Below are 17,500 nucleotides of genomic sequence, written 5' to 3'. Positions count from 1 at the left end.
ATCAAGGGGTTTATAGGGGAGGGGGTCCAATATAATCACATCCCCTTTTGTTGTTGTTGTTATATTTATTATTATTATTATTATTATTATTATTATTATTATTATTGGCTCAATCAAGTGGTTTTTAGAGGAGGGGGTCCAATACAATCACATCCCCTTTTGTTGTGTTGTTGTATTTATTATTATTATTATTATTATTATTATTATTATTATTATTACTATTACTATTATTTATTAAGGGCTAAATCAAGTGGTTTTTAGCCCCCAATAAATAATAATTATTATTATTATAACCCTAACCCTAACCCAAACACATCCCCTTTCGTTGTTTGTTGTTGTTGTTGTTGTTGTTGTTATATTTATTATTATTATTATTATTATTAGTAGTAGTAGTAGTAGTAGTAGTAGTAGTAGTAGTAGTATTATTGGGGGCACAATCAAGTGGTTTTTAGGGGAGGGGTTATATGTATTTATTTATTATTATATTTATTATTTATTATATTTATTATTGCTATTACCATTATAGTTACTATTATTATTATTATTATTATTATTTACTATTATTATTTACTATTATTATTTACTATCATCATCATCATCATCATCATCATTATTAGGGGCTCAATCCAGTGGTTTTTAGGGGAGGGGTTCCAATACAATCATATCCTCTTTTGTTGTTGTTGTTGTTGTTGTTGTTGTTGTTGTTGTTGTTATTATTATTATTGGGGGCGCAATCAAGTGGTTTTTAGGGGAGGGGTTATATGTATTTATTTATTATTATCTTTATTTATTATATTTATTATTATTGCTATTATTATATTTACTATTATTATTATTTACTATTATTTTTACTATTACTATTATTATTATTATTATTTACTATTATTTACTATTATTGCTATTATTATTATTATTATTATTATTATTATTATTATTATTATTATTATTATTATTTTCCAGGCAACTTCCCCTTCCCCTGTGGCTTCTTCCCTTTCATGTGACTTGGATAGTATATTCACATTGATCAGCCCTGTATTGGTAAAACCAATCGATCGATCAGTTCCTCGCCTTGAAGAAGAGGAGGGGGCGCCCAAGGAAATTGGGGAAGGGGCTTCCTTCCTTCAGGTCAGGAAATGGAAGACTCTCTCTAATATTATACATTTGACGCCCCCTTAATGCCGCCTCCTTCCAAACCAAGGTGTCCCCTCACTCCCCCGAGTGGGGGCAAACACGCGGGTCGAGATAGACACGTGTCTGCGCGTTCACACGGGTTTTGCTTCAGGAAGGACCGCACGCAGCTGGATTCAAAGTGCGATGCAAGTTTCCTCCAGAATAAATGTGCTGTTTTCAAGGCAGTGGCTCTCCCGTTTGTTGCACGCGTGTTTTGCGTGTTGTTGCATTCGCACGTGTCTGGAGGTTTCTCCTTTTCTCAGGAAGGAGGGAAAAACGATGGGCTTTTCAGCTTTCAACAAGATAATAGAGGGATAAGGATTGCCTTTCAATCTTCCCTCCTTTTCCTTTACTCTTCGCTTCCTTCCTTCCTTCCTTCCTTCCTTCCTTCCTTCCTTCCTTTCTCATTCCTTTTCCTTCCTGTCTCCTTCCCTTTCTTTCCTTCCTTTTTCTTCTTTCCTTTCTTTCTTTCCTCCCTTCATTCCGTTTCCTCCCTTTCTTTTCCTTTCTTCCTTCCTACCTCTTTTTCCTTCTGTATCTTTCTTTTTTCTCCCTTCCATTTCCCTTCCCTTTCTTTCTTTTTCCCTTCCTTCTTTCCTTCTCCCTTCCTGCTAATTTTCCTTCCTCTCTCATTGACCCTTTCTATCTCCCTCCTTTTTTCTTTCCTTTCTCTTTCTCCCTTCAGCCTTCTTTCATTTCTTTCTGTCTTTTTTCCATTCCTCCTTTTACTTCCTCTTTCTCTTCCTTCCTTCCTTCCTTCCTTCCTTCCTTCTTGCAAATTGCCTTCAACTCTTTCCCTCCCTTCTTCTTCCTTCTCCTCCTTCCCTTCTCCTTTCTTTGCGCCTGATAATGTGATTCCCTTCCTCCCTCCCCTTCCTGTCGGCTCTCCTTCTCTCCTTCCTCCTCTTCTCCTTCCTCATCCTCTGTTTCCTTCTCTCTTCCAGGTCCCAATCCCACCCTTCCGCCATGGACTGCAACTGTGTCTCGGATCTGCTCCTCACTTCCCCCGTCCCTGCACTCTGGACGCCAGGTAAGAGCAGACAGGCCTTCCTTTCCTTCCTTTTTTCCTCTTCTCTTCCCTCCCTCCCTCCTTCTTGCTTCCCCTTTTCTCCTTTCTTCATCTTTTCCTTCCCCCTTCCTTCGTTTTTCCCTTCCTTCCTTCCTTCCTTCCTTCCTTCCTTCCTTCCTTTTTCCTCTTCCCTTCCTTCCCTTCCTTCCTCTTTCCTTCCTTCCTCTTTCCTTCCTTCCTCTTCCCTTCCTTCTGCTTTCCTCTTCCGTTCTTTCTCTCTCTTCTCCTTCTTGCTCCCCTTTCTTTCTCTTTCCTTCATCTTTTCCTTTCCCCCTCCCTTCTCTTTTTCTTTCCTTCCTTCCTTCCTTCCTTTCCCCCTCTTCCTTCTTTACTTCCTTCTTCTTCCATTCCATCCTCTATTCCCCTCCCTCCCTTCCTCTTTTCCCCTTCCTTCCTTCCTTCCTTCCTTCCTTCCTTCCTTCCTTCCTTCCTTCCTTTTTCCTTTCCTTCCTTCTTCCCTTGCTTCCTCTTCCATTCCATCCTCTTCCCCTCTTCCTTCTTTACTTCCTTCTTCTTCCATTCCATCCTCTATTCCCCTCCCTCCCTCCCTCCCTCCCTTCCTCTTTTCCCCTTCCTTCCTTTCTTTTTCCTTCCCTTCCTTCTTCCCTTCCTTCCTCTTCCATTCCATCCTCTTCCCCTCCCCTCCTCTCCCCTCCTTCCTTCCTTTTTCCCTTCTCTTCCTTTCCTACCTTCTTTCCTTCCTTCCTTTTCCATTCCATCCTCTTCCAAACCTCTTCCCCTCCCTCTTTTCCCCTTCCTTCCTTCCTTCCTTCCTTCCTTCCTTCCTTCCTTCCTTCCTTCCTTCCTTATCCTCCCTCTTTTTCCCTCCTTCCCTCCTCCTTCTTGCTTCTTATTCTTTCTCCTTCCTTTGTCTTTTCCTTCCCTTCCCTTCCCTCCCTCAAAGCCAGGGAGGCCTACCTGGCAGGGTTGGCAAACAGGACCTGGGCAAGTTTCCACCTCACCTTCCAAGCCCCTCCCCAGTGTCTTCAGGTAGGGCATCCCTGATGAGGAACTCACCTTTCCGCTGCATCTTTTGCGTGCATCTTTTGGCTGGGTCTTTCGGGTGAGCGCCTACAGATGCAGCTATTTGTTGATCCAAAGCACATGCCATAAGCGCATGGATTTTAAGATGAGCATTCCTCACCAGAAACATTTTTATTTTATTTCTTCAGATTTTGAAGTATTTGTAGATGGGCCACAAGTCTAAACCTGAAATTCCATCAATGTTTCCTAGACACCTTTTGCACCAGCACAAAAGGATGTCTTGTACATTGAATCTTTTGGCACATGAAGCAAAGTTTGGGGACATTGAACCCTCAGGATGGTGTCTTTCCATTGGCAGAACAGGGTTGGGCTGGATGGCCTTTGGGGTCCCTTCTGCAATATATAAAGTGTTGCATGGTTTATATTTATCATTGCTCATAACAAATACAGTGTTAATTTGCTTTACTTTAATTATCATGTTCACTATTGTGTGGCATGCCCGTGTATGGTATGCAAGATAGTACAGCAGTGTGCCATTTCCACCATTGGATGCAATTGACTTCTATGGCATGCACAACTGTATGGTGTGCCATTTCCACCATTGCATGGCATGCACTTTTGACATGCACTTTTATGGCATGCACAAGAGTATGGTGTGCCATTTCCACCACTGTATGACATGCACTTTTATGGCATGCACTTTTGTATGGTGTGCCATTTCCACCATTGTGTGGCATGCACTTTTCTGGCGTACACTTTGGTATGGAATACACTTTTATGGCATCCACTTTTGTACTATGTGCCATTTCCACAACTGTATGGAATGCACGTTTATGGCACGTATTGTTATTTGGTGTGTCATTTCCACCATTGCATGGTATGCACTTTTATGACATGCACTTTTGTATGGCATGCACTTTTATGGCATGCACAATAGTATGGTGTGCCATTTCCACCACTGTATGACATGCACTTTTATGGTGTGTCATTTCTATCATTGTACAGTATACACTTTTATGGCATGCATGACTGTATAGGGTGCCATTTGCACCATGCATTTTTATGGCATGCACTTTTGTACAATGTGCTATTTCCACCATTGTATGCAATGCACTTTTATAGCATGCACGACTATATGGTGTACAATTTCTACCATTGTATGGCATACACTTTTATGGCATGCATGACTGTATAGGGTGCCATTTGCACCATGCATTTTTATGGCATGCACTTTTGTACAATGTGCTATTTCCACCATTGTATGCAATGCACTTTTATAGCATGCACGACTATATGGTGTACAATTTCTACCATTGTATGGCATACACTTTTATGGCATGCACGACTGTATGGCATACCATTTCCACCATTGTGTGGCATGCACTTTTGTATGGAATGCACTTTTATAGCATGCACGGTGATACAGTGTGCCATTTCCACCATTTTAGGCATGCGCTTTTATGGCATGCACAACTGTATGGGGTGTCATTCACACCATTGCATGGCATACACTTTTATGGCATGCACAACTGTATGGGGTGTCATTCACACCATTGCATGGCATGCACTTTTGTATGGCATACACTTTTGTATGGCATGCATGATAATACAGTGTACCATTTCCACCCCTGTTGGCATGCACTTTTATGGCATGCACAACTGTATGGGGTGTCATTCACACCATTGCATGGCATGCACTTTTATGGCGTGCACTTTTGTATGGATGCACTTTATGGCATACACGATGATACAGTGTGCCATTTCCACCATTTTAAGCATGCCTTTAAGACATGCACAACTGTATGGGGTGTCATTCACACCATTGCATGGCATGCACTTTTATGGCATGCACTTTTGTATGGATGCACTTTATGGCATGCACGATGGTACAGTGTGCCATTTCCACCACTGTAGGTGACACCCGATCGGCATAGCCCGCCACGGCATCATAGGCATGCACTTTTATGGCATGCACGATGATACAGTGTGCCATTTCCACTATTGTATGCAATGCACTTTTATGGCGTGCAGTTTTGTTTGGTATGTTATTTCTACCATTGTATGCAATGCGCTTTTATGGCGTGCACTTTTATTCGGTGTGCTATTTCTACCCTTGTATGCAATGCGCTTTGACGGCGTGCACTTTTGTGTGGTGTGCCATTTCCGCCATTGCGCTAATTTTAACTTTGGCTAAGCTGCCTTGTGGATAAATTCAAACGCCAAGACATTGCAAAGGCGCTTATTTATTTATGGGAAAGGGTCTCCATTCCTCCCTCGTTCGGAAAAACCCTTGGAGGGCCGCCGATAAATGTAAAACATCCCGCTTCGTTTCGGGAGAATTTGATTTTGCAAACACACATTGATTGGGGTGGGGGTGGGGGTGGGGGATGCGACGAAGAGCGCACACCATCAGCACCGTCTCCCCCCCCCCCCCCCCACTTTGGTTGATGCATCTCCCAATTAGGTTTCCCTTTTTGGACCCCAGCAATAATCCCATTCCCCTTCAGATCCCCCTTTTCTTTCTTGTTCTTCCTTTGCATTGAAATCTGCCCCTTGGGCCTCGTGCGGCATCCTCATCCTCCTCATCCTCATCCTCCTCATCACTGGCGCCAGCCGGGCTGGGCCTTGGAGCTGCGAGAGGGAGGCTGCTGCGGGGCAAACGGGGCAATCAAAGGCCTCGCTTTCTCTGACCGCAGGGCACTCTTTGCCCGGACGGCCCCCAAGGACCACCGCCTTGCAGGCCTCATTAGCCGTCCACACGCCTCTTGCAAAGGCAAGGCACATCCAAGGCACATCCAAGGCAGGAAAGAGGAGACGCAGCCTGCATTCGGAAGGGAAGCCCAGCGCCTCTGCCTTGCCTTGGCATGATAGCACTCTTGCTCCATTGAGGCACATGCACCAGGAGAAGGCCTACCTTGCAGGGTTGTTGGGGAGTAGGATGGGAACATTGGGGAATGGGCCAATGTTTGATAGGATTAGTATAATGGAGAATGGGCCAGGAGGAGGCCTACCTCGCAGGGTTGTTGGGGAGTAGGATGAGGACATTGCAGAATGGACTAATGTTTGATATGATGAGCATCATGGAGAATGGATAAGAAGGTGGCCTATACCTTGCAGGGTTGTTGGGGAATAGGATGACTATAATGGAGAATGGTTTAGAAGGAAGCCTACCTTGAAGGTCGTTGGAGAGTAGGATGAGGACATTGGGGAATGGACCAACGTTTGATAGGATGAGTATAATGGAAAATGGTCTAGAAGGAAGCCTTCCTTAAGGTTGTTGGAGAGCAGGATGACTAGAATGGAGAATGGTTTAGAAGGAAGCCTACCTTGAAGGTCATTGGAGAGTAGAATGAGGACATTGGGGAATGGAGCAATGTTTGATAGGATGAGTATCATGGAGAATGGATGAGAAGGTGGCCTACCATGTAGAGTTGTTGGGAGTTGGATGACTACAATGGAGAATGGTCTAGGAGGAAGCCTACCTTGCAGGATTGTTGGGGAGTACTTTGAGGACATTGGGGAATGGGCCAATGTTTGATAGGATGAGTATCATGGAGAATGGGCCAGGAGGAGGTCTATCTTGCAGGGTTGTTGGGGAGTAGGATGACTAGAATGGAGAATAGTCTACAAGGAAGCCCACCTTGAAGGTTGTTGGAGAGTAGGATAAAGACATTGTGGAATGGACCAATGTTTGATAGGATGCAAATAATGGAGAATTGTTAAGAAGGTGGCCTACCTTGCAGGGTTGTTGGGGAGTAGGATGAGGACATCAGGGACTGGACCAATGTTTGATAGGATGAGTACAATGGAGAATGGTCTAGCAGGAAGCCTACCTTGAAGGTTGTTGGAGAGTAGGATGACTAGAATGGAGAATGATCTAGAAGAAAGCCTACTGTGCAGGGTTGTTGGGAAGTAGAATGAAGACACTGAGGAATGGGCCAATGTTTGATAGGATGACTAGAATGGAGAATGGTCTAGAAGGAAGCCTACCATGCAGGGTTGTTGGGGAGCAGGATAAGGACATTGGGGAATGGGCCAATGTTTGATAGGATGAGTATAATGGAGAATGGTCTAGTAGGAACCCTACCTTGAAGGTTGTTGGAGAGCAGGATGACTAGAATGGAGAATGGTCTAGAACAGGGGTCCTCAAACTTTTTAAACAGAGGGCCAGGTCACGGTCCCTCAAACTGTTGGAGGGCCGGATTATAATTTGAATAAAACATGAATGAATTCATATACACACTGTACATATCTTATGTGTAGAGCAAAACAACTCCACTTAAAAACAATACAATAATTAAAATGAAGAACAATTTTAACAAATATAAACTTATTAGTATTTCAACGGGAAGTGTGGGCCTGCTTTTCGTTGATGAGATAGGATTGTTGTTGTTGTTTTTGTTTCAAGTTGTTTCAGACTTAGGTTGATCCTGAGCGAGGGCCGGGTAAATGACACTGGAGGGCCGTATCCGGCCCCCGGGCCTTAGTTTGAGGACCCCTGGTCTAGAAGGTGGCCTACCTTGCAGGGTTGTTGCAAAGTAGGATGGCCATAATGGAGAATGATCTAGGAAGAAACCTACCTTGCAGGGTTGTTGGGGAGTAGGATGAGGACATTGCAGAATGGACCAATTTTTGATACGACGAGTATCATGGAGAATGGATGAGAAGGTGGCCTACCATGTAGGGTTGTTGGGGAGTAGGATGACTAGAATGGAGAATGATCTAGGAAGAAGCCTACCTTGCAGGATTGTTGGGGAGTACTTTGAGGACATTGGGGAATGGAAAAATGTTTAATAGGATGAGTATAATGGAGAATGGACTAGAAGGAAGCCTACCTTGCAGGGTTGTTGAAGAGTAGGATGAGGACACTGGGGGATGGGCCAATATTTGATAGGATGAGTACAATGGAGAATGGACTAGAAGGAAGCCTATCCTGAAGGTTGTTGGAGAGTAGGATGAGTATAATGGAGAATGGTCTAGAAGGAAGCCTATCTTGAAGGTTGTTGGAGAGTAGAATGAGTATAATGGAGAATGGTCTAGAAGGAAGCCTATCTTGAAGATTGTTGGAGAGTAGGATGAGTATAATGGAGAATGGACTAGAAGGAAGCCTACCTTGAAGGTTGTTGGAGAGTAGAATTAGTATAATGGAGAATGGTCTAGAAGGAAGCCTGCCGTGCAGGGTTTTTGGAGAGTAGGATGATGAGAATGGAGAATGGTCTAGAAGGTGACCTACCTTGCAGGATTGTTGGGGAGTAGGATGAGTATAATGGAGAATGGTCTAGGAAGAAGCCTACCTTGAAGGTTGTTGGAGAGTAGAATGAGGACATTGGGGAATGGACCAATGATTTGGTAGGATGGGTATAATGGAGAATGGGCTAGAAGGAAGCCTACCGTGCAGGGTTGTTGGGAAGTAGGATGAAGACATTGAGGAATGGACCAATGTTTGATAGGATGAGTATAATGGAGAATAGTCTAGAAGGAAGCCTATCATGCCGGGTTGTTGGGGAGCAGGATGAGGACATTAGGGAACGTGCCAATGTTTGATAGGATGAGTATAATGGAGAATGGTCTAGTAGGAAGCCTACATTGAAGGTTGTTGGAGAGTAGGATGACTAGAATGGAGAATGAGCTAGAAGGAAGCTTACCGTGCAGGGTTGTTGGGAAGTAGGATGAAGACATTGGGGAATGGACCAATGTTTGATAGGATGAGTACAATGGAGAATGGACTAGAAGGTGGCCTACCTTGCAGGGTTGTTGAGAAGTAGGATGAGGACACTGGGAAATGGACCAATGTTTGATAGGATGAGTATAATGGAGAATGGGCCAGGAGAAGGTCTATCTTGCAGGGTTGTTGGGGAATAGTATGACTATATTGGAGAATAGTCTACAAGGAAGCCCACCTTGAAGGTTGTTGGAGAGTAGGATAAGGACATTGGGGAATGGACCAATGTTTGATAAAAGGTAAAGTAAAGGTAGTCCCCGGAAGCCTGCCTTGAAGGTTGTTGGAGAGTAGGATGACTAGAATGGAGAATGGTCTAGAAGGAAGCCTACCGTGCAGGGTTGTTGGGAAGTAGGATGAAGACATTGCGGAGTGGACCAATGTTTGATAGGATGAGTATAATGGAGAATGGTCTAGTAGGAAGCCTACCTTGAAGGTTGTTGGAGAGTAGGGTGGGTGTAATGGTGAAAGGGCCAGGAGGAAGCCTACCATGTAGGGTTGTAAAGGAGAAAGGGGAGGACATTGGGGAATGGACCAATATTTGATAGGATGAGTATAATGGAAAATACTCAAGGAAGAGGCCTACCTCGCAAGGTTGTTGGGCAGTAGGATAGGTGTAATGGCAATGGGCCAGGAGGAAGCCTACTGCACAGAGTTGTTTCAAAGTAGGGTGAGTATAATGGAGAATGGGTTAGAAAGAGGCCTACCTCACAGGATTGTTGGGGAGGAAGGTGAGGATATTGGGGAATGGACTTGTGATTGATAGGATAAATATAATAGAGATTGGACTAGAAGGTGGCCTACCTTGCAGTGTTGTTGGGGAGTAGGATGACTAGAATGGAGAGTAGTCTAGAAGGAAGCCTCCCTTGAAGGTTGTTGGAGAATAGAACGAGGACATTGGGGAATGGACCAATGTTTGATAGGGTGAGTATAATGGAGAATGGGCCAGGAGGAGGCCTACCTTGCAGAGTTGTTTCAAAGTAGGGTGAGTATAATGAGGAATGGGCTAGAAAGAGACCTACATTGCAGGGTTGTTGTGGAGTAGGATGAGGACATTGCGGAGTGGACCAATGTTTGATAGGATGAGTATCATGGAGAATGGGCCAGGAGGAGACCTACCTTGCAGGGTTTTTGGGGAGTTAGATGACTTTAATGGAGAATGGTCTAGAAGGAAGCCTACCTTGCAGGGTTGTTGGGGAGTAGGATGAGGACATTGGGGACTAGACCAATGTTTGATAGGATGAGTATAATGGAGAATGGGCCAGGAGGAGGCCTACCTTGCAGGGTTTTTGGGGAGTTGGATGACTATAATGGAGAATTATGTAAGAAGAAGCCTTCCTTGCAGGGTTGTTGGGGAGTAGGATGAGGACATTGGGGACTAGACCAATGTTTGATAGGATGAGTATAATGGAGAATGGGCCAGGAGGAGGCCTACCTTGCAGGGTTGTTGGGGAGTTGGATGACTATAATGGAGAATTATGTAAGAAGAAGCCTTCCTTGCAGGGTTGTTGGGGAGTAGGATGAGGACATTGCGGAGTGGACCAATGTTTGATAGGATGAGTATCATGGAGAATACTCTAGGAAGAAGCCTACCTCACAAGACTGTTGGGGAGTAGGAGGTGTAATGGAGAATGGGCCAGGAGGAGGCCTACCTTGCAGGGTTGCTGGGCAGAAGGATGAGTATAATCGAGAGTGGACTAGGAAGAGGTCTAACTCACGGGGTTGTTGGGAAATAGGATGAAGACATTGGGGAATGGGCCAATGTTTGATAAGATGAGTATAATGGAGAACACTCTAGGAAGAGGCCTACCTTGCAAGGATGTTAGGGAGTAGGATGAGTATAATGGAGAATGAAGGTAATGGTTCCACACCAGAAACTTTTGTTTTTTGAAAGTGTGGAACCATTACTTTCAAAGTCCTGACCACACAATTAAATAGGAAATAATACTTCCAAACCAGGAACAGGAAACAGTTTCCAGTTTGGTTCCCTAGTGTTACATAGTGACCCTTGGTGACCCTAGATGACCTTCCAAAGCCATGTATGGTGGTGGGCTCTCCTCCTTTGGAAGTTGGCTTGGCATCTTTTGGGAAGGCTTTAGTTTGTCCTGAATGGCAAAGGGGTTGGTCTAGATGGCCTTTGGGGGCCCTTTCCCATCCCTGTTGGCATTGAATGGGGAGCATCGGGCCTTCTTTCCGCCTCTATATCTCTCTCGTTCTCGTTCTCTTTGCAAAGGCATTTGAGCACCGCTGCCGAGTGCTCTTCGTGTTCTTGGGAAGCCTTTGGGGGAGAAGAGGCCGGGAATGTAATTTACTGCTGGGTGCCAAAGGTGCTGCGTGTAACTGAAAATCAAGGCATTGATCAGCAGTTCATTAGGCCTGCTAATGATAGATTCATAGATAGAGGCACAGATCTGAGCCGGGCCTGGCTTGACCTCTCCTGGAGCGCCTCTCCTAATCCCCTTCCCCAAGTTACTTTTCGCCGTGATTAATTGGCCGGAGGTTTGGAGGTGACCCCAATGTTGGCCGAGAAGGAAAGAAGGAAAGAAGGAAGGAAGGACTCCTCGGGGAGACACGCTTTCTCTTCTTGGCTTTTGTGCACAACGGAGGCTTGCCGTCCAGGAGAGGAAATGGCTGCAGGAAACTTCACAATTTGGGGAAATGCAGGAGGAAGAGGAGGAGGAGGAAGAGGTCTCCCGGGACCCCCCCAGAATATTCTCAGAGAAGCAGCAATGCTAGGCGCAAGCTGACTTTGCCATGCAATGCAATGCAATGCAAAGCAAAGCAAAGCAAAATAATGTAATACAGTGCAAAATTATGCAATGCAATGCAAAATTGTGCAATGCAATGCAAAATAATGGGATGCAATACAATACAAAATATTGCAATGCAAAGTAATGCAATGAAAAATAATGCAACGCAATACAATATAATACAAAATAATGCAATGCAATACAATGCAATGCAAAACAAAATAATGCAATGCAATACAATGCAAAGCAAAATAGTGCAATGCAAAGTAATGCAATGCAAAGCAAAGTAAAATTATGCAATGCAATGCAAAGTAATGCAATGCAATACAATACAATACAAAATATTGCAATGCAAAGTAATGCAATGCAATGCAAAGTAATGCAAAGCAAAATTATGCAATGCAATGCAAAATAATGCAATGCAATACAATACAATACAAAATAATGCAATTCAAAGAAATGCAATGCAAAGCAAAGCAAAATAATGCAATGCAATACAATACAATACAAAATAATGCAATGCAAAGAAATGCAATGCAATGCAATACAATGCAAAGCAAAATAATACAATGCAAAGCAAAGCAAAATTATGCAATGCAATGCAAAATAATGCAATGCAATGCAATACAATACAAAATATTGCAATGCAATGCAAAGCAAAATAATGCAATGCAATACCATATAATACAAAATAATGCAATGCAAAGGAATGCAAAGCAAAGCAAAATAATGCAATGCAATGCAATGCAATGCAAAGTATTCTTTGAGACACAGCAATGCTAGGCACAAGCTGCCTTTGCCATGCAATGCAATGCCATGCAAAGCAAAATAATGTAATGCAATGCAATGCAATACAAAATAATGCAATGCAAAGTCATGCAATGCAGGGCAACACAATGCAGTGTTATATTATGCTATGCTAGTATGTGTAGCATACACACACACACACACACACAGTTCCCTTTCAAGCTTTGGGACAATGGCATGAGCAGATAGATATTAGTACCATTAACAACAGCAGGCAACCTTTGGTCAATTTTGATGGATGTTGGGGTGCAGCTCTTGTTGGGGTGCCTTCATCCTGATGTGCTGACTCATCTGAACATGAGGAAGAACTTCCTGGCTGTGAGAGCCGTTTAGCAGTGGAACTCTCTGCCCTGGAGGGAGTGTGGTGGAGGCTCCTTCTTTGGAAGCTTTTAAGCAGAGTCTGGATGGCCATCTGTCAGGGGTGATTTTAATGCAATATTCCTGCTTCGTGGCAGAATGGGGTTGGTCCAATCTCATTCTGCCAGGCAGGGAGACACCATTTGATCCTTCCTGAGAGATGGCCATCCAGCCTCTGCTTATAGAACCCTAGAGCAGGAAGGGAACCCAAGGGCTATCCAGTCCAACCCCTTTCTTCAAGGCAGGAATACACAATCAAAGCTTTCCTGACAGATGGCCATTCATCCTCTGTTTAAAGACTTCCAGAGAATCCTAAAGTTGGAAGGGAATCCTAAAGGTAATCTAGTCCAACCCTTCAGTCAGACAGGAAGGCAATATCCAATCCCTCCCAAGAGATGGCCACCCAGTTGCAGATTTAAAAGGGCTGGATGTTCTTACTGTAATTGGACCAAAGAAGGGATGCAGCTGGATAGCAGTACATAACATTTGCAAAATTTCCTGTTCCTGGGTTGAAAGTGTTATTTCCTGTTGAATTGTGCAGTTCTGATGAAAGGGTCTTTGAGAGAAATTTGCAAATACTAAGTAAGGGGCTTTGAATGAAATTAACAGCAAAAGAGAGACATACCCTCTCTCTGTAGAAAAAGAGCATAATGGAAGAAACAAGATGTGACATATTAAGGTACTTTCTTACACAGGATGCTTGTGGTTAACTTCAAAGGTTGTTTTTTGAAGCGCAGAGGCCGCATGTACAAGAAGGTACTTTCCATCAAAAGGTCAAGAGAGGGGGCTGGAAAGAGGGTACTTTCCATGACAAAAAAATGTTAATGTGTTGTTTATTGATGTGTAATTACTTAGTATATTATGGTGTTAATTGTTTTTAAATAGTGTATGTTGTTAGCATTGAATTTTTGCTCTTGTTAACTGCGTTGAGTCGCCTACGGGCTGAGAAACTGCGGTATACAAATAAAGTAAATAAATAAATAAATAAATAAATAAATGTTCTTGTTTACTTGAGGTTATATATTTGGTGGTCAAAAGCCAAGGGGGCACGGCAGTCACTTGAAGGGTAGCATCTGTGCATGCTACCCGGCTGTCCGTCTTCTTCATGAAGAAACTAAAATAAACCTTGTTTTTTGATCTTTTTTGGGACTGTCTCCATCCTTTTGTGCTCCCGCGACGTGGACCTAGAAAGACTCAATTTAGGGTCTCTAACACTGACTTTGAAAGGAGTTGTTCTGCTCCAGAAACTTTGTTTTTGTGCCACAAACTAGGTTGCAATGGGTGGAGACTCAAGGATGAGGGATTCATTGCAAAACTAAAGCAAAACATGCAAGTTTTTGCTGCAGTTTGATAAACTTTCCCCCATGTTTTGATGACGATCCTCATTGGGATCCAAATGGTAGTGTTGCATGGTGTGGGTGTGACTTTGTGCGCTTCTTTTGGCCCAGGGTTCGCCTTCCCGGACTGGGCCTACAAGCCGGAGTCGAGCCCGGGCTCGCGCCAGATCCAGCTGTGGCACTTCATCCTGGAGCTGCTCCAGAAGGAGGAGTACCAGAACGTCATCGCCTGGCAGGGAGACTACGGGGAGTTCGTCATCAAGGACCCCGACGAGGTGGCCCGGCTCTGGGGCATACGCAAGTGCAAGCCCCACATGAACTACGACAAGCTCAGCCGGGCACTCAGGTGAGTAGGTTGCGCAGGTTGTGCATGCACTACAACCCCCACCATCCTCTCCCTAAGCATGCACCTGGTCTAGCACTCTTCTATTGAACTGTGCGCAACTCAAAGTGTAGAACAGAGCCTAGCCCAGGCATGGGACAACTTCAGCCCTCCTTCTCTCCAAGGGTTTTGGACTCCAACTCCCACAATTTCTAACAGCCTACCCATGCCTGGGCTAGCTAGAGATATAACAGAGACAGAAATAGAAGGAAGGAGGAAGACAATTACCAGATCCCTCCCAACAGATGGCCATTCAGCCATAGATCAATAGATAGATACTGTAGATAGATACAGTATAGATAGATAGGTACAGTATATAGATAGATACTATAGATAAATAGATAGAGTAGATAGAAAGATACAGTAAGATAGACAGATAGATAGATAGATAGATACAGTATATAGATAGATACGATAGATAGATAGATAGATAGATGAGTATATAGATAGATAGATACTATAGATAGATAGATACTATAGATAGACAGATAGATAGAAAGATACAGTAGATAGATAAGTAGATAGATACAATAGATAGATAGATAGATAGATAGATAGATAGATAGAGATAGAGTAGATAGAAAGATACAATAGATAGATAGATAGATAGATAGATAGATAGAGTAGATAGATAGATACAGTAGATAGATAAGTAGATATAGATAGATAGATAGATAGATAGATAGATGCTATAGATAGACAGATAGATAGAGTACATAGAAAGATGCAGTAGATAGATAAGTAGGTAGATATAATAGATAGATAGGTACAATAGGTAGATAGATATAGTAGACAGAAAGATACGATAGATAGATAGATAGATAGATAGTAGATAGATACAGTAGATAGATAAGTAGATATAGATAGATAGATAGATAGATAGATACTATAGATAGACAGATAGATAGAGTACATAGAAAGATGCAGTAGATAGATAAGTAGATAGATACAATAGATAGATAGATACTATAGATAGACAGATAGATAGAGTACATAGAAAGATGCAGTAGATAGATAAGTAGATAGATACAATAGATAGATAGGTACAATAGGTAGATAGATATAGTAGACAGAAAGATACAATAGATAGATAGATAGATACAGTAGATAGATAGATAGATAGATAGAGTAGATAGATATAGATAGATAAATAGATAGAGTAGATAGATAGATATAGATAGATAGATAGATACAGTAGATAGATATAGATAGATAGATAGATACAGTACATAGATACAATAGATAGATACATAGATACAATAGACAGATATGTATATAGATACAGTAGATATAGATAGATAGATACAATAGATATATAGATATAGTAGATAGATAGATGCAATAGATAGGTAGGTTAGTAGATAGATAGATAGATAGATAGATAGATATAGATAGATAGATCGATAGATTGATAGATACAATAGAGAGATACAGTACATAGAGTAGATCAGGGGTCCTCAAACTAAGGCCCGAGGACCAGATACGGCCCTCCAAGGTCATTTATCTGTACCTCTCTCAGGGTCAACCTAAGTCTGAAACGACATGAAAGCACACAACAACAACAACAACAACAACAACAACAATCCTATCTCATCAGCCAAAAGCAGACCCACGCTTCCCATTGAAATACTAATAAGCTTATATATTTGTTAAAATTGTTCTTCATTTTAATTATTGTATTGTTTTGAAGTGTTTTTTGCACTACAAATAAGATACGTGCAGTGTGCATAGGAATTCATTAATGTGTTGTTTTTTTCAAATTATAATCCGGCCCTCCAACAGTTTGAGGGTCTGAGACCTGGCCCTCTGTTTAGAAAGTTCGAGGACCCCTACAATAGATAGATATATAGATAATGTAAATAGATTGATAGACTTGAGAGTGATGATACATATATCATAGAATCCTAGAGTTGGAAGGGACCCCCAAAGGTCATCTAGTCCAAACCTCATTCTGCCAGGCAGGAAGACAATATGCGATCACACCCAACAGATGGCCATCCAGCCATAGATAGATAGATAGATATGATTAAGAGAGATGGTCTCTAGAGAAGCACACTCCTCTATTTTCCACTAGGGTTATGTATACCATAGAATTGGAGGGGACCCCTAAAGGTCATCCAGTCCATCCTCATTCTGCCTGGTAGAAGACAGTATCCGATCTCACCCAACAGATGTCCAACCAGCCATAGATAGCTTAAGAAAGAGAGGTGATACATATATAATCTCTTGGAAGGGACCCCCAAAGGCCATCTAGTCCTAATACATTCTTCCAGGCAGGAAGACACCATCTGATCCCTCCTGACAGACAGCCAGGCAGCATCTGCTTATTAACAACAACAACAACAACAACAACAGTATCCGAGAAGTGACCCCAAAGGACATCCAATCCAACCCTCTTCTGCTATGTAGGAGAACACCATCTGATCCTTCCTGACAGAGGGCCATCCAAACTCTGAGTCATATTGAAAGGGTCCCCCAAAGGACACCATTCTGTCAGGCAGAACACCATCCGATCCCTCCTGACAGATGGCCATCCAGACTCTGAGTCATATTGGAAGGGCCTCCCAAAGGACACCTAGTCCAAACCCATTCTGCCAGGGAGGGGAACACCATCCGATCCCTCCTGACAGAGGGCCATCCAGACTCTGAGCCTTATTGGAAAGGCCCCCCAAAGGACACCTAGTCCAACCCCCTTCTGCTATATAGGATAACATAATCCAATCCTTCCTGACAGAGGGCCATCCGGACTCTGAATCATATTGGAAGGGACGTCTAGTCCAAACCCATTCTGCCAGGCAGGAGAACACCATCCGATCCCTCCTGACAGATGGCCATCCAGCCTCTGCTTAAAAGTCTCCAGAGAAGGGCATTCTATTGGACTTCAAAGCATTCTATATTCCACTCGGGTTAGAAGGGGACCCCCAA

General features: G+C 43.1%; 1 protein-coding gene across 1 annotated transcript in view; it reads left to right on the top strand.

The window, feature by feature from the left end:
• Window positions 1-2,119: 2,119 nt before the first annotated feature.
• The window catches only part of LOC137095119 (ETS domain-containing transcription factor ERF-like), a 25,302-nt gene continuing 9,921 nt past the window's right edge, over window positions 2,120-17,500 (top strand). The window contains exons 1-2 of the mRNA XM_067461398.1: window positions 2,120-2,200; window positions 14,305-14,539. Of these exons, the coding sequence (XP_067317499.1) occupies window positions 2,137-2,200; window positions 14,305-14,539 (299 nt within the window). The 5' untranslated portion in view covers window positions 2,120-2,136. The remainder of the gene's footprint in view (window positions 2,201-14,304; window positions 14,540-17,500) is intronic.

Source organism: Anolis sagrei, chromosome Y (genome assembly GCF_037176765.1).
Source record: "Anolis sagrei isolate rAnoSag1 chromosome Y, rAnoSag1.mat, whole genome shotgun sequence".
NCBI lineage: Eukaryota > Metazoa > Chordata > Lepidosauria > Squamata > Dactyloidae > Anolis > Anolis sagrei.
The sequence above is the reverse complement of the archived record's forward strand: the minus strand, read 5'-3'. Positions and strand labels throughout refer to the sequence as shown.